The sequence below is a fragment of the Silurus aristotelis genome, assembly GCF_946808225.1.
Source record: "Silurus aristotelis genome assembly, chromosome: 19".
NCBI lineage: Eukaryota > Metazoa > Chordata > Actinopteri > Siluriformes > Siluridae > Silurus > Silurus aristotelis.
This window is the reverse complement of record NC_139592.1, coordinates 17809187-17828053: the sequence shown is the minus strand read 5'-3', so window position 1 is coordinate 17828053 and position 18867 is coordinate 17809187. Positions and strand designations below refer to the sequence as shown.

The 18867-nt window shown below is 37.9% G+C and overlaps 1 protein-coding gene across 1 annotated transcript in view; it reads right to left on the bottom strand.

Annotated features, from left to right (window-relative positions):
• plxna2 (plexin A2) overlaps nucleotides 1-18867 on the bottom strand; it is a 213387-nt gene that overhangs the window by 168591 nt on the left and 25929 nt on the right. The window contains exons 2-3 of the mRNA XM_083570462.1: nucleotides 9151-10481; nucleotides 2812-2994 (exon numbers count right to left, since the gene is read on the bottom strand). Of these exons, the coding sequence (XP_083426588.1) occupies nucleotides 2812-2994; nucleotides 9151-10353 (1386 nt within the window). The 5' untranslated portion in view covers nucleotides 10354-10481. The remainder of the gene's footprint in view (nucleotides 1-2811; nucleotides 2995-9150; nucleotides 10482-18867) is intronic.

Here is an 18867-nt window from a genome sequence, read left to right as displayed (position 1 = left end):
TAAAAAAAAAAAAAGCTAAATTTACATTTCAGCTGTCTTCTGCCTTCTCTGTCTATGCCATTTTGCTCTTTCTTTTTAGTGTCAGCCTTGAAATAAAAAGGAAAGAGAAGGTCCCACCTTTCTTGACTAAACCACACTACCTCCAGTATGACATTGTGTAAACCTATATCCTCCTCTCACAACTCGAAAGTTCTGCTACAAAAGGCAGATTGTCAGTGCTGCACCGTTTGAAAAAAGGTTACCACTAGACTGCAAAAGGACACAAGCAAATGCTTGAAACATTTCTGGGGTCTCTGAGCCCACATGCGCTGTCCAAAATCTGCACAGAAATCATACAACCCATCTCAAAGAGAAGTAAAAAAAACCTTGACAAAGTAGTCACATCCTCTTCTACACACACTGTCCTTCGCTTCAGCAGCTGTGTGATCACAGTCTCATGGGGCTTCAGGGAGCGTAATATAATGCAATGTCTCCCTACACATCCGGGTGAAGTCCTTCACCACAGCCTTCTTAGTGACAGATATGGGCTTTGGAGGAATGCTGGTGTGTTTGTCCTAGACTGCTTGGCTACACCTGACCAGCTGCTGCATGTGTGTGTGTGTGTGTGTGTGTGTGTGTGTGTGTGTGTGTGTGTGTGTGTGTGTGTGTGTGTGTGTTTATATGTGTGCTCTGAGATTAAAGTATGAGCATCAGAACAAAGCAAATGGGCTGTAGCACCACTGTGGAAAGCAATACACCGCTTGCCTAATTCAATTCCACTATAGATGGGAGGCGGGATGTTAGTATGAATTATTAACCTGCTCAAACAAGGGGATTACACAGAATGAGATGCTCAGATGCCACTTCCTGATTATACCACCGATTCAATTAGAGATGAAAATGACTTCTGTGTGCATGTAAGTGTGTTGTGCGTGTGTGTGTGGGTGAACCGGAAAATAAGCTTTAAGAGATCAAGCAAGAGAATGAAAAAAAATCAAGCAGGCCATGTTGCCACGGTGCCAATTCAGCGACACAGGCATCTCTCAGTCCATTTTTCCAGTAGCCTTTACAGCCCTCTGGCTTGTCCAAGGAACCTGTCTATCATGCAAAGCCATTGAGCAGTTATTTATTTAATAAAGAATAAAGCAGCTAGCCTGTCAGAATACCACTTCATCACTTGAAACTTTCAATCCAACAACAATTTATTTATTTTAATAATAGACATTGTCATCAAGCAGCTTCATAGGAATCTAAATATAGATTTAAATCCCTAATGAGCAAGCCAGGGTTGAAAGTGGCAATTAAAAAAAGACCTGCGATGACACAAGGAAGACTCATAGTGAAGAACCTGAGCCAAAAAGAAACCCTATTGTTTTCTGAGTGACACCAGTAGTGGCTTTAAATCATTGCTTACTGTAAATTGTGAGTACACGCAGATTGTAAAGATCTTTAGGCCATCCATGTCGGATAATACACTATGAATAAAGCTGCAAAATGCAACAAGTGGAGCTCACACAATGTAATTTTTTCTTTGGGTTTAAAGCTTGCTAACAAATTTGCAGACTAAAAATCTAACTGAAATTAAAAATAAATGAAGTAAAGGGGTTGCTAAAAGGTTAAAACAAAATTGTAATATTAGATTGTCATTGTAAAGAGAAACCTCTATTATGCTTTAATGTTGCATGCAGATATTCATTATTCTACCACTCTCCAGCTCTTTGGCAAACAAGCTGCCAAATTTCCTGCTGCCATCTTTCGGAACCCAAGTTCCTATGTTATTGAGCATAGTTGTGTTCCTAAGCTTAGTTTTCATGTCGGGGGTATGGCTTTTTAGCTGCAATTCTTTAATGAAGACCATTTGTCATTTGATGTGGCATTTTCAGACAGGAAATAGGTGTACCTGATCCCTACTGGTTTCAACCAGCTCTTTGCTGATGACACTTCTGGACATCTTCTGATGTTAAAAAGAATTAGGCATGATGTGATTTTTATTTGAAGCACATCTTGAAGCACCAGTCTGCTTTAAAATTTTTACCTGGGATTGACCTTGCTAATGCAGTATAATTACCTTGGGTCTTACTGCTGTGCTCAGTCTTGTCATTGAGTATAAGACATGAAACATCTTTCAAAAACTCAGCAACTTACTAGCAGAGTTTGGCTGCTCCTTACACAAGTGTACAAATTGTGCAAGTGTAAGATGTAAAAACAAATCAATATATAATATAATAATATACAGTATATATATAGATATTTATTTATTTATTTATTTGAAAGCATTTTTTACAGATGTTTGTCACATCTGGCTAAAACCTTTGCATAGTTGCAATATTTTGCAATATTCTGGGAAATGTGCTATAATCACTGACATCCTTTAAAAACTTTATAGAAGTACAGATAACCTGTAGACCAGAGCAGGTTTAGGTTATTCCCAGCAGACTGCAGGATTATTCCATATCTAACACCTGTACTCAGCTATAGGTAAACAGGTGCTAGTTAAAAATAAATGACCTGTGAATGTAGTAGTAATTTAAAACTGGATTTACACAGAGTTGGAAAAGGTTGGGAAAGTTTGAAAAACATTATGCACTCATTTCTGGCACCTGTATCTGCACTATAAAATGCGAAAATATGGAGTGTTGCATGCTGAGCCCTAATGGCTAACAAAATAAATTGCCTAAGCCTTATCAATTTAAGAATAAATACTTAAAAGCTAACTTAATTACATTTTTGTTTAAAAAAACAGAAATTGCCTCTTGTCTTAGTCATTACTAAAAGTGACAGGGTGACAAAAAAGGTGGGTACATTGTAATGCAAAACCACAACCAAACATACCTTTTTCAGACGTCCACTCTTAGTGCCAACAAAAGCCACGCAGTAGCCGTTGTACACATAGGAGGTCACTGAGGTCATGCGGTCTCTGCTTTCTGTGTAAAGTGTGTGTCCGGTCACCAGCTGAGAGCCACCCAGAGGCTGGTTAATGTCCAGACCACAGAAGGAATCATCGATGGGCACCGGCTGTAAATAAATAAAGATGTATAATAATGTTAATGATTATATGACAACTTTTTAGAAGGTAATGTTTAATGTGAAAGACAGAATGAGAAAGAGGTGAGCAAAGCAGTTCCTGATAACAGTAATTTAGCCTCATAGGGATCATCTAGACTATACACATTTACCTACCATTGAAAACAGGTTTACAGCTTGCCTTAAAATTCTAATTCACAGCTTACTAAATTGCCAATGCCTTATTATGAAAGCTGTTGGCCTGTTCTGGAAAGCCAGCTGTTCTGGTAAGTCTGTGTGTGTGTGTGTGTGTGTGTGTGTGTGTGTGTGTGTGTGTGTGTGTGTGTGTGTGTGTGTGTGTGTGTGTGTGTTTGAGTGTCTGTGTCTAGGTGTGTGTGTCACGCTTTACCTACCTAAAGAATCTGACAGACGTCTGTGCTATTATAGCACTTTGATGTTATTAACTTAAGCATTAGTAACACCAAACAGGGAACCCTGTTGTGTGTTCCCATGGAACACTGTTTTCCTTTGAACCCAGTAAAATTCCGTAATATATGTGATAGTATATTTGATATACGTAAAGGATAATCGACAGCTAGTTGAGCGCTACGCCACACAGAGGCGAAATACCTCCTGATGCAAAGTGGAGAGAGTGGATTAAATTCATGTAACACATTACCCCGTTTATACCACACTATACTGACAAAAGTGTGCGGACAGCTGGTATGGTATGTGCTTTGTGCATCAGCCACAAGGGTGTTAGTAAAGTCTGACTGATAAAGGGTGAGGCGGCATGGGGTACAGTCAGCGTTACAATCTATAGAAGGCCATTTAAGATCTTCCTCTCCAAACAATGTGAAACATATCTTTATGGAACTCGCTTTGTGCACACAGGCACTGCCATGCTGGAACAGGTTTGGGTTTCCAAGTTCAAATGAAAACAAAATGTTACTATAACGCATCCAAAAACATCCTATACATATTCTGTGCCTCCAGCTTTGTGGTAACAGTTTGGATAAGAACCACATAAAAGGTCAGCTGTCCCAACACTTTTGTCCATGTAGTGTTAAAACTAGTGTTAAAACAGAGTAGTGTTAAAACAGAGTTAAAACTGTCATTGATGTTTGCATTGCTGACCAAATATATCAAAATAATAATCTTGTAAATTGTTTTGTATACAGGCTATCAGATTGTAAATTCTGCTGCAAATGATACACAGGGCTTAAATATTGATAATATTACATTCATATAAATACATATAAATATAGAGATATAGCATGTGTTAAATATGTGCCTCTCTGCCACGTCTCTACTAATAATGAAGCTGTTGGTGTTAATTACTTGTATTCTGTTATATTTCTCATTTTAACGTTATCTCCTCCAGTTTGTCAAATTCATCTTGTGCCTCAGCCCATTTCTCAAAATTGCCATATTCATCTAAATGACACACTGAACTCACCCATTTAGATAAATATGGTAATTAGAAAAAGTTTCTAACAGCTGTCACACTTTGAATTGAACTGTAACTGTATATTACTGAGGTTATATAGTGATTAAACTGACCAGAAACACCAGTGCCTTCAACAGTTTAAACACACACCTTCCTGCCAATCAGAATCAAGTATTCAGGCAGACCTGTTTAGCAGGGTTAAAATATTCCCAAATCTACACCAAATCATATCTATATTTAATGATTTATGTGCGCTGGAACAAGGTGGGGCTACACGGTGGAATGTTGACTACATAGCTTTTAAATATTTCCTGTATATTAATACAATCAAAATCACTTATAAATGAAGTGTTTAGTCAGGCTTTGTTTGTTTATCAGTTTGTTTTCTTACTTAATGATTTTAATTAGTCTTTACAAGTCTTGTATATATATATATATATATATATATATATATATATATATATATATATATATATATATATATATATATATATATATATATATATATATACACTATACTATAATATACTACTACTAATAATAATAATAATAATAATAATAGTAATGATAATATTAATAATAATAATTGTAATAAAAAATATATGCAATATGTAAATGTAGTTTTTATTTGAAATCTGAATAAAATAACATCATCTCTAGGACACATGCACAGACAAAGATGGAGGTTTATAAACATTTACAGTCAAAGAAAGGACACACAGTCATTCTTCATGTTGAGCAGAGTGCTGACCAGACATCAATCTCTATTTCAGAAAGGAGCAGTAAGTTATAGGCTCCGCAACCAGCTGAGCGATCATCTTGATTCAGTTTAGCGAAAGCCCTGTGACTGGCACTGGCCTCATACTGCCACAGAGAGTCATCAAGAGAAGCACGCTGATGTAAGCGCACTGTTCATCACCTGCACCACAGCCTTCACAGACATTAACACTGACTTTCCAGCTACAGGCTGTAAAATTTTATAGCTACCCAGCCACTTATATAGGCTAAGGGAAAGCAATAATGCACACAGGGTAGAATCGTACGCAGGCTCTCCACGCCACATTCTCTTTTATTTTCCGTTCCCAAAATAGCTGCAGCAATTCTCACAGGTTAACTCAAGAGCTGAAATGATTTAGGTGACTACTTTATGTGTCTGCACAATGTATTTTCTGAGATCAGACAGCTTGGGGCAGGAGGTGGGGCAGGTGGGGGAGTGGCAAGTGTGTTAATTGGAAGGTACACCATGAGACCTTACACTGTAACTGAGACCACTGCTTCAATAGCCATGTAAATTGGAAAAGTGTGTTGATGCAGTGTTGCAGGTGCAGCTGTGTGCCTGAGGCTGCAAATGTAATTTAGCCCATTTGGTTTCCATTAGAATGTGAGTGTTTAGATTATGTGCATAGATGATGACCAGCAGATGCAAATCTGCATCATATCCTTTCCTGCTATGGTCATTCCCAATGCCAGCTAGTTTGCAGCAATTTAATATAAAATAATATACAAATTCAGATGTGCATTAAAGGTAAATGCACTAATTTATCTGTCTGCCATTCAATAATGTCACAGACAAAAACATCTGCTGGTCTTTTTTCAATAAACTTCAACTGCTGCCTCACACTCCTGTTCCTGGTGGATACGGGTGGAACCCATGTGATTTTCTATAGTTGTAGCCCATGCACCTCAAGGTTTAATGAGTTCTGAGATGCTTTTCTGCTCACCACGGTTGTGAAGAGTGGCTATTTAAGTTTTATCTGCTCAGACTGTTTATACTGTAACTAAGTGGCACTTAAGCAATTAGTAGCAAGCCATGTAGGTCTTCTTCATTAAGAGCAGAAACATTGATCTAAAAAGTTACTGATGAAATTCCATTTCTTGTTTCTCAGTGATTTGTACCGTTTTTACTTTTATGCCAACATGATTTCTTACAGCAGCAGGTTTATATTTAGAAAAATACAAAAAATAGAGGTCTGTATTCAGTTTGGACTTGACATAGCATTACAGGGTCAAACTGAAATTATTAAATAATTTACCTCTTCTGGTTTCTTGTCACCGTGTTGCAATAACAGCAAAAATAAAACTAACTGCATTAAATGTTTAAGACAAATCTTTGATTGAAGAAATATCTGGATATGTATAGCTAGCATTTGCATAGAACTCTGCACGTTTAATGAGTTGCATTGAAGTTGTAATATGGTGATTTAATAAAAAAATTCAAAAGAACAATACATATAAAATATATAAGATGTTACTAAATGTTACAATTCATGTAATGAATGCCGAAATATTAGCACCAATTATATAACTGTATAATTATTAAAAATAAATGTGATGTTAATAATTGCACAATTTCAATCTATAACAGAGGTGCCCAAGCTTTTTCCTGTGATGGGTCAAAAAAGTGACGGGTCAAATCAAACTTGATTGAGGCCGAAAATAAATGTTAAATTATACCAAGCGTTATATTAAAATTAAAGCTGCCATTGTTGGTCTGACAAACAAACAAATAAATAAAAAAATAAACATTAAACTGCAGTCAAAGTTCTACATTCAGTGAAACCTTTTTCTAATATATGGCATTAGCCCTGTTTAGGCATCTCTGGTCTACAATCAGTTAAATGTTTTTTTTACACTTAGTTCCAGGACATCTGTGGAATACTGAACACTGAAATTTCTGTTCTGTTGTTCCAAAATTTTAATTCTTGGCTGCTAAACAGCCTAGCGAATACATGAATGAAACATGTTTCAAGTATTGTTTTCTGATTCACAAACTAGCCGTATTAAACATAGAGATGTTATTAAAAAGACCACTGAGTAAGAACACTTGAACACTTTATAAAACAATGGTCCCTCACGATGAAATATGTTTCACAGTTTGGCAAAAACGATGTGTGAATAAGTAAACTTTATATAGCTCGGTTCGTTCAGTTAGAAGGTGTTGAATGGCATAAGATACATTCATTTAACTTATTTTTGCTACCGGAATACAATATATATTTTTTTTATTGGTATTCCCATACATCCTTATTGTCAGTGTGCTGACAATTCAAACACTTAGTTAACATACAAAAATGTTTGTCTATGTACATTGGTGGATAAAGAGCCGTTCTCTCTCTCTCTCTCTCTCTCTCTCTCTCTCTCTCTCTCTCTCTCTCTCTCTCTCTCTCTCTCTCTCTCTCTCTCTCTCTCTCTCTCTCTTTATCTCACAGTCTTTTTCACTTTCATGGTGCTATGCTTATGTGTTAAAACCAGGAGAGAAGTCACCCAAGAAGGCCACATCTGGTACTATCTAAATAGTCAAAAATAACTAGCAGGAAATTAAATAGAAACACTCCTGTCTGGCTCCACTGAGTGGCTGCACTGGCCAGTTGTTTTTGGTTGAAAAAAAAGTATATTTTCTATTGAAGATGAGTGGTGGTTGATGTGTTAAAAACTATATTATTTCTTTAGAAAAAATATTTTAATTCTCCTGCTGGTTTAAAAAAAATTGTTGTGTGGCAGGAAGAGGGCATTGACCCTCTTCAAACACCCTTGCTAGCATAAGTGATCTGAGTGTTCTTAAAGTGCTTCCTGTGTTAATCATTTAAAATGCACCCAGTCTAAGCCATTTAGAAATTATTGACTTATTGAGCAGGTATTGAGCAATTTTTTTTTCTAAGTGCATCTTTCCATAACTGATGACACATTCTAACACTAAGGAACAAAGCAAAAATGTCTAGAGTTAAGTGCGCTGTCGACCGTTTTAATAAGATCTAGGAGTACATGGCCTGACTGACAGACTCATGGGTATTGATGGGTGATGTTTCAGTGGGGGTGTAATGGGGCTAGAGAAGTAACCATGAGAGAACCTCCCGACTGCTGCCGGATAAACGGTGCAAACAAGTGTCACATCTGCCTCAGGGAACACCTGTCAGCATTTGGCTGATAACTATCATAATTCCTTTCGTTCCTATTATCAACTAAGGAACAAAGACTCAGAGGACATCAGCCTCCTGAGGCCACATTGCTTAACTGAATTTTAAAGGACTGTAGATACTATGTGGGGACATACTGTGGAGTCCTGCTCTGGGGTATTTGGACACAGCTTCTTTTCTTACACTCACAGTCTGCTTCTTGCCCCTGCTTTCCCTCTCTATCTCTCTCTCTCTCCCACTCTCTCTCTCTCTCTCTCTCTCTCTCTCTCTCTCTCTCTCTCTCTCTCTCTCTCTCTCTCTCTCTCTCTCTATCTCACTCCATCTCTTCATACTCTGCCTCACTAGAGAGGATTGGTGTATTTGTATTGCAGTGGAGGATAACATAATTGCTTTAATGCTTGCCAAGAAAAATAAATCCATTCTAAGTTGTGAACATGTCACATTCGAAGAGATTTTAATGCGACTACTGATCCTATCAAGGCTATAAACTAATTATTTTTTAATTACAACCAAACAAATATTAAACTGATAAGAGATTTACATGATAGAAGGTATTTTGATAGGATTGAGGGTTTTTTTGGGAGCCCTGTTGTTTAAGACTTTACTCAACCCTGATAATGGCGCTACTGAAACTGTGATTGATGTTATGGCATTCAAATACTTTGATAAATGAATATTACTTGATACATTTTAAGGATCTAAGTGCCAAGTGGCCTGTCTGAGTTTTGGCTCAACACTTGCTTGTTTTATTATTGTACTATTCTGGGTTTCTTACAAAATTAGTATTATATCAGAATCCCTTACCGCCTTTGTGCAATGAACATCTTTCCCCAGCAGCCAACTCAACTCCAGGTTGCCTTCGCCTTGGTAGCAGGACTGCAGGCGCTCCTTAATGCGGGCATTGATGTCCTTGATGGTGAAGATGCAAAGGGCTGAATCATCAGGGGGGCGGTGATACTGCTTTTGGCCCTTAGAAAAGATGGCAAAGAGCACATCATCGGTGGCACTGATGTTGAGTGAGGCAGCCAGAACCCTTCCTGGTTTGGCCAGGTAGGCTGCCTGTAATAGCCGGTACTCTACACCATTACGTACACATCCAATGGGCAGTGACACATAGGAGTGAAACTTGTGATCATCTTTGCAGAGACGGACAATGCGCGAAATATAGAACAGATCGCTTGAGGAACCACTGGAAGCCATGCCGTTTTCTGGTGTCTCAGGTTGCACAGTCAAAAAATACACAAAATTGCCACTGGAAAAGCCATAGATGTAGTATATGTCAAAGTGGGAGACCAGTGCTAGGGTGTCAGAAGGAATCTTAATTAATGAGGAGACAAAATCAGTGTGAAGTTCATAGTCAAGCATAGCTGAAGACTCCGGGTCACGAGGAAGTTTGCGACTTGAAATGGTTGGGAAGTAGTCTTGCTTCCCATCTACAGCAGTGCCAATGAAAAGTGTGCCATCTTTGCCCTGTGAAGGTACAATAACTCCATACATAGTGCCTGTCTGATTGACGCTAGAGAGATAATGCTCTTTTTTGTGTGATGGTTCTACCAGTATGAAGAGATCATCCAGTCGAAGTAGCTTGCATACACCCTGATAGAGGCTCCCACAGGCCAGCAGCCTGTTTTGAGAATAATCAATAAGAAGAAGCTTGTTGACATTGTTGGTAGAAACCAGTGGTTCAGAACATGGCTGGACTATTAGAGGAGGGTAGCAGGCCTTGTTGTCATCTTCTGGGCCAGTGTCATGGGAGACCAGGAGAGTGAGGTTGCCAGAGAGCTTGTAGACACGATTAACAGCACCAATATAAAGCGCCCCTGTTGTCTGATGGACTGTCAGGTGATTGAAAGACCATTCTCGCTTCTCAGGGTGAAATGTGGTGAATGTCTGTCCACTGCATGTTGTAGCAAGAGTTAGCACCAGCAGCCAAATGCACAAGGGTAGTGTTAAAGAACTAGAAGGGTTTACTTGTAAAGTCCTTAGTGAATCTTGCTGGCCCTCCATGATGCGAAAGGACGTCAAGGAGGAAACAAAATATAAAATCAGGCAGGGTATCAGTAGTTACAGGCTTTCTGGAAGAGTCCTAATGGTTAAACCGGGTGCTTCTTCTATTTCATCATCTTCACATGTTTCTGAAAAAGACAGAAAGAGACAGAGGGCAAATAAGAAAGACTAAGGGCATCCCGACTCTCATGTAAGTTAAATGGAAAGAGATAAAAGTCAACAGAAAAAGCTGATAATTCACCAGGCTTACTGCCTCTGGCTTGCCATTCAATCGCTCATAGAAACAATGGCCGGAAAGCTTTATCTACACATTCCAAAGGAGTTGTCGTGTAGGAAAGTACAATGACGGAAGGTGAAGCTTTATAGAAACGGAAATTAACATGACCTGATGTCATGCCACGATTTATACACTAAGTACCGAGCTTGCTGCAAGATTGGGTGTATTTTTGGCACAAATCCTTGAGTACCAAGGCCATTATTAAATTTTAAAGACATAAACCAGATGACTATTACTGTTAATAAGCAAAATTGCTATGAAGGCATTTTAACATTTTTAAATTATGCATTCATGACAAGAATAGAAGTTAAGGGTTCCTCATTTCCATAATATTCATTTCTAGCAAATGTCAGTGATGCCTATTAATTTCCCTCACAAGTGTCATTTATTTCCATCTGGACCTAATTGCTCTAACAGACTATCAGCATAAAACAACAAAAAACAAGCACAGTATGGAATTTTTGTAACAGCCTTTTGATAGTAGCTTCAGAGATCTTCCTACTTTATACAATAAATCAAAAGGGAGGCCCTCTTTCTCAAGTGTATCTTGGGGAGTTAATTATCTCATCCAACACACAGGGAGGCCGGAATCTTATTACTGAAACAAAGTGTGAACAAATTGGGTGCCAGTTCCATGTACCCTTCTTTACTCTCTGCTCTTTAAGAGGGCTGTTTAACAGGATCTGAAACTATTAATTATGCTTTCCAATTTTGTCCCTGTGTTTTTTCCTCCCCTCTTTTTTACCTCTACATCTGACACAATCAAAGCCTGGGGGAATTAATCATTGGCGGCTGAGTAATGATTCCTAAATGAATCAGGCCACCATTAGAGATACCCATGCTGTCATCCAGCCACATCCACCACATTTGTATTCTTTGTTATTCGTCCCTGGCTGCTCTGCATATATTATCACAGGCGAGCGACATAAGAGGGCAGCAAATGGAGACAATGGTTGCGTCTCTGAAAATCAAGTATGTGCTTCTGAAAATTCAGCTTAGCAGCCCGGTATGTGTAATTATATGCAGTAAAGTGGCACGTTTAACAGAATGGCAATCAGTGGAACATTAGATGCCATCATTCCTTATAGTTCTATTTTAAAAAGATAAGACTGGATTTTGCTAGTAGATACTGTAGATATCCTGGTGCCCTTTTGCATCTTAAATAGCTGATGGTACATACAGAATACTTGCCTGATTTGTTTCAGAAAAGTAGACCTTATATTTTCCTGGCCCATCCTTGCTCCTAACTCAAGATTCATCCTTCAACTTCACTGCTGTGCTACCTGTATTTTCACTGGGCTCTAGGGTGCTCTTATCAACCTGAAAAAAATGTATTGGCTCTTTTCAGCAAATAGGAAGGCATGGTATGAGATGTCTTGCTCTCAAGAGTAGAGCATTAGCATGGCTATAAAAAGGGGTATAAAGCCAGGCCTGTGCCTGGGCCTGCCCTTCATGCAGTTTCTTTGTTGCAGTTTGCACATGCTAGAGGTGCAAAAGCACATCCCTCTGGAGTAGTTATTAGAAACCTGCTGATGCAGTGCTTTAATCTAACCCAGAAACCCTTTTCCCTCTTTAAGCACAAACAGTACCACCCCCAATTTCACCAACTTTAGTTCTCACAATTCTCCTCTCTTTTAATCCTATCTATCTCTTTATGCATCTCTCGCTCTCTCCCTTCTGCTGTCTCAGTAAAGAAAGAGTGCTTCTTTAATGTATGTAGCAGCAGCATCTGTGTTCAAGATTAGAAACTGTCTAACCATGCTGCTGTTTAACAGCAAAGCCATCAGAAATGTAGGGCTCTTTGTTTGAATGTGCTGTCCATTTTTTAATGCCTGACACGTCTCTTTTTATTGTGCATCCCAGATGCAGAAATAAAAAGAGTGCGCCGATGTACTTCTTAGCATTCTTTTATTGTCTGAGTTAATTATTTTGCTTTGAATCCACAAAAAATAGAAGCAGGAGATTAACATGTCAATGTTAGCACCTGCAAATCATGGCCACAGCCAGCATCAATAACAGGGCAATTTCAGCATTGTTCCAAAGTGCAGACATTTGTCTGGTAGTGATGGGAAAACAAGAACTTTGACAGGATTGTATTTTGCCATAACTATGAGTCACAACCTCATGCTACACCAGTGGGAAAGTAGCCACTTTCTGATACAGCTTCACTGCTTTAACCCCACAAACACTTGCAGCTGAGGGCCACCGTTGTAAGTGAATATTAGACCCACTTATTTAGATCTTTAGCTATTTTTGTAGATGGCATGAAAAATTATATATGTTGCTGGCAGAATGGCAAATGTCAGGCCTGAACAGAAGTACATACGTCCTAAATTCACATGTACATCAACCTCTAGTGCATGCATCAAACAGGTGCTTCATAATGATTCCTATCAGATCATTTTTTTTATTTTCCTTCAGGCCTTATGTCTTTATTCCACTGTATTCCACTGTTCATCCACCTGCAAAGAGAAAGGTCACACATGCTTCTTTCAAAATGCTGAGCCACCAGCTAGGCAACATTTCCAAGGAAGCTCGTCACGACTATAGTGCTAAACTGCATGCTACATATCAGTAACTTTTACCAAAATAAAGCAATATGTCTGAAACTTTGTAAAACAAAGAAGAAAAAAAGACTAATCAGTTCTTTCTCTATTTAGAGCAACATTATAAATAAATATGATTGCAGTGGCACTGACCTATTAACTCCATATGTAATAACATTCAACATGATTTTGCATACAATACTGTATCCTGGTATGACAGCATTTGCACATAACAAGCATTTGCTAGATTTTTTTCTTAAAATTCGTAAGATTAAAAACCTATTCTTTCGCATGCGAAACAAAATACGCATGACATTTTTTAGATCAAAGCTAGCCAGCTGGTTAATTAGAAAGATGCCAATGAGGGGGCTAAAAATTAAACTAGATTAAGGGCCTTGAACTGAAAGTAATTTTTTATGTAAGGCAAATATGGTAAATTATACCAAAATGTATTATAATAAAAGTTAAGTTGCCATTTAAAGAAAGATTTAAGATTATACAATCCATTTTCTCGTCAACTTAATATTCTTATTATCCAAATTCATGGACATTATGGCTTTGAATGCAAAGATAATCAAATTAAATCAAATTCATAAAAACAATACATTAACAAGATTCATGAGAAGTTAATAAATTAAAGCATTGTTTGGCAGTTCTGTGAAAACACAACGGTATGCGTATGTCTGCAAAATGTTATTATATGATTATAAAGAAAACCCATAGCATGGAAGTAACAGGAAGCCAATTCATTCCACAATCCACGTGGCCTGTGATTATGGTGTGAAACTAACTGGTGTTTCTCTTAATGAACAGTAAGGAAAAGCAAACCACATGTTAGTGTTTACAGCCACCACCACACAAGTATCCTGCGGACTGCTTTTGCTTCATCAGCTCATCGGTGTGTTAGGACGGGTGTTGGCTAGGCTAAACTAAATTTTAGTGTCACTTTGCCAGTGTGAATCCTGCCAGTAATGTTGAGGTACATAATCTCTGGAAATGAAATCTCTGCCATATTATGGCTTGGCTATGAATAAGTATGTTTTGAATATAACAGGGGGAGTAAAAGGATAAAAATGCTACACTGCCATTCTAATGAAACACTGCACATAATTTAAAGCACAGATTTCAAACACAATGTGCCAACCACTCTGTAGTCACCAAACCCAGCTTAGAAGCTCAAGCTGATATAGTCAGCTGGGCCAGCTACTCCACACTCAGTCCTTTTATCTTTCCCTTGCTAAGATTCTTAATAATAGAACACAATTTGTTTGATCTCCTAAATGTATATTTACAGCTAGAGTACTGAGAAGAACTGAAAGCTAAATAATTTTCATGGTGAAATAATTGTTGTCTAATAAAACACAATTACATGGCATTTCTTTCAAGGGAAATTGAATTTTATCGTTCTAAATCGACACATGTAAGCAAACGGTTTTAATGGTTACACGTGTTACACAGCTAAGAATAACAGATATTATCAAACTCTTTGAGTAGCTTAACAATGATCAAATTAGAGGAAGCACTCCTTCCACAGTTATTGGCATGTTCAAAATAAAACTTGAATTGTTCTTGAAGTAAATTTTTCTTTTGCGAGCATCTGACTGATAAAACAATTAGTCCATGAGGTTAGTCCATTAGTCTTTATTTCTTGCCTGACATTCTCTGGTGGTGATAATGAGAGGCTTTGCTAGTGCGGGGTGTTATGCCAGAGTAGTGATATTTATAATCTCTTTTGTCTCTATTGGATCCAACTGCAGCATGAGGCAGCCTTTCTCTCCCATGCCAGCTCAGAGAGTCAGGCTTCCGATATAGAGCACATTTACCTCCCACTTGGGAGGAATAACACAGTAAAGTGGGCGCAGATTACACTCACCCTGACTACATGTCTTCCTGTCAACTCCTCTGTCCATTCTCTAATACTTGGTCTGTTGTTGGACTAAGAAAACTCACTTAAGTTGACTTGGCTACAGTAACAATGGTAAATGTATTACTGCAGCTATAGTCATAGAACTTCAAGTTCATTTTTTCATTCTTCTAAGCTCAAGGTCAAATGAGAAGCACAAATTAATGTTGCACTAAAACTATCTGGACAGTTTACTACAATTATATATGAAGTATGCCTCTGTCACAGTGCTCGTTTCCTGACCGACATGTCTGACTAGAGTACATGACCTAATTGAGCCTGACAATCATGCAATAATAGATTTACACTCACTTCTAAAATGCATGATTCATGTGTTAAAATGTTCCCTATTTATTTATGATATTATATACAGAATTAAATTAGACACTTTTCCATTTATATATACTTTTAAAATATGCCTGTTTATAAATAAAGACAAAATGAAAAAAACAAACAAAAAAAAAACCAACTCTAATATCCATCAGAGAAAGAACAGGGTCTTGGAAGTTATTTTTCCATTAATTGTACAGAACTATATGGAGACAATAAATGTGAAGGTCAAATGCTCCTGCTTCAAATTTGCATAAACACACTATATTACAATCCTTGGACAGTTTTTCAATACTCCCAGTTGGAAATGAATTTGAGCCAAATTTCAGGTAAAGAATCATCTTGCTAAGGAGGACAAGGCAGTCTTTTTTCTCAAGCCAATGGAAGTAGGCGCTTGAAAGAACCATGTGGGTGAGAGTGGCTGATTTGTTCTGTGGAGAAATGCCATAGCCATTGATGGTGGATTGGATGTGGAGACTTGCTCATGCAATGTGTTGATTTAACTGTCTGGTGTAAAATAGGCTTTATGTCATTTATTTATTAATTGATGAGTAACTGACTTATTCTTTTCACAGATTCCTTTCTGGTATGAATACCTTTTTTTTTTTTAGATTTCCACATATATAACCAACTAGGGAGTGGGTGGATTGGTTGAACTTTTTGGTGTGAGTGGGTGGATTGGCTAAACTTTTCTGTGGGAGTGGGTGAATTGGTTAAACTTTTCTGTGGGAGTGGGTGGATTGGGTCAACTTTTCTGTGGGAGTGGTTGGATTGGGTCAACTTTTCTGTGTGAGTGGGTGGATTAGTTAAACTTTTCTGTGGGAGTGGGTGGATTGGTTGAACATTTCTGTGGGAGTGGGTGGATTGGTTAAACCTGTCTGTGGGAGTGTATGGATTGGTTAAACTTATTTCTTGGAATGTGTGGATTGGTTAAATTTATTTGGGGGAGTCAGTGGATTGGGTAAACCTGTCTGCAGTAGGGGATAGATTGGTTAAACCTGTATGTGTTAGGTGATGGATTGGTTAAACTCTTTGTAGGAGTGGGCAGATTCTTTAAACTTGCCTGTGGGAGTGTGTGGATTAGTTAAATTGGTCTGTGGGAGTGTGTTGTTTGTGTAAACCAGTCTGTGGGAGTGTGTTTATTGGTTAAACATGTCTGTTAAATGGTGAATTGGTTAAACTTTCTGCCAAAGAAGGTAAAACAGACGTACCAACATCTTTACTTCACATTATCTCTTATTGTACAGGCATTCCTATGCCCTTGGTTTACAGCAACTCAACAGAGTCACCCACCCTTGGGCATAGTGACCTATAATCAGTGTCCTCTTCATTATTGATATGGAATAATGTAGGCAGAAAACATAAATTAATGAATGCATTTTGTCTTAGTTATTCTCACAGTATTCCTGTTACATGTACTATGAGGCTCACACATACAAAATATCCATTAGTATATAAGTCACATGAACAGCACAAGGTAAAATTACTGGGTAGCTAATTAGAAATGATCTGAACCTGGACTTCCCTCTGTAGTTCACTTGGACAGTTCAGTCATCGTCGTAGTTCAAACCATGTTGCGAGTTTTTTCGTATTAGCTCTTAGGAGGCACGTTTAGGATTAGTTTTGATTCTTTGGGTCTCCATGTTGCACAGTGTTGAGCGATATAGCAGTGAATAAAGCATACAAAGTGTATAAAATCCCTCACAGAATTCAATCCTTAACAAAAAGGTATACCATAAAGACTTTAGAATTAGCAGGCATCAAATGCTGCTTTTGTCTTTGAAGGAAACTGTTTGTATTTAATCTCTACATTTCACCATGAACTTGCAGAGACACCCTGCTGCCTCCTCTTTCTCGCTTCAGTTAATCTGAGATAAATGTTTAGCGCTCACCTCAGCTCACTTTTATAGACTTCTGGCAACACTTACAAATGATCTAAATATTATTGTTTATTACATTTTCGATTCTGGTTATAGTTCCTCAAACACACACTCAGTCATGCAGAGCTTTAATTAAAGGAGACATGGCCTTCACTTTATGCTTCAGGGTGTTACTTCCAGGCTCTTAAAGGGTTTACATACACTCATGGCAACACCTTCACACACATAGGTACAAAAAGTTCTCATCAGGATTGTTTCTATCAGACCTTATTAGCATACATTTCAATAGAGAATTTGGAGATGTCGAAGCATGAACTAGAAACAAACATCGTATGCCACCAGAAGTCACAGGTAGAAGATCTTTCTATTCTGCAGATATTCATTAAAATAGGCACTTTGATTGACAGTGCATATGATTTAATAAATCGTAAGTCTCTGTCTGAGTTCATGCTGAAATGCTGAAAATTCCCGCCTTTTGAAAGTCAGTATTTGTGAAAGATGGCATTTCTAGCAAGGGGGGTTTGTTTGTTAGTGATGAAATGTGTCACTGGCTGTATTTTCTCAATTTGAACCCATTTCAATACCAAAGCTGTTTATTCACGCGAGGTTCAGTGGGATTTCTTTTCAAATTGCAGCAGACGTGCCTATTTAGGCGACTGAGATCTTTTCAGTGTGTCTGATAATCTAGCGTAAACCCCAGACACCCAGTTCATCCTCACAACAGATTTAAACAAATATAAAACAGACTGTAATTGTGCTGTGTTGTAAACAGACTTTAATTAATCTGCTCTGTGCCTTTAGATTTTAGATTCTGGATCTTTAATGTGTTTTGTTTTTTAATTGCAGCGTAAACAATTTAAATGAAGTTTAGTCAATATGGTGGACGGTTTCATGCAAAGGTCAAAGAGATGATGAACAAGATTAGCATTCCTAATAATGTATTAAAAATCCATAGTTGCTGGATTGATCCTCTGAAATGTAGATATTCTAAGCTGCTTCGGCTCTTCTTGATTTTAATCGTTGTTATCATTGATTGTCTGACTTTGTGAGATCTGGGGATCTAGTCAGTATATCTGAGTTACTCCTATTTGCTGGGCCTAAAAGAAAATCACCTAAAAAGGGTCCAATTCAAATGTTTTTTTGGCTAAATTACCTGTCTAGGAATTACAGATGTGTTACTCCAGAGGTTTCTACATAATAGATGTCATGCTTTTTTAGCTACTGATGCACTGCAATTATGCAGATGGCAACTTTATAAGTAAAATGTTAATTCTCTGTCTGATAATCAGACCAAAACTTCAAAAAAACTTGGCAAATCCAGACAGTTTAAAGAAAATATGGACCATTTCCCCCTATCCATCCATTCATCCATCCATCCATCCATCCATCCATCCATCCATCCATCCATCCATCATCCATCAATCCATCAATCCATCAGTCCTAAATCACCTTAGGAGCTCAATGATATACAATTCAAAAGAAGACTGATCCTTTTCTCTCTAATCTTTATCTGAATTTAGAGTATGATTTCCCAGAAGGCACCTGGATGAACAGCTTTTCGTTTACCTTGGGTCTGTG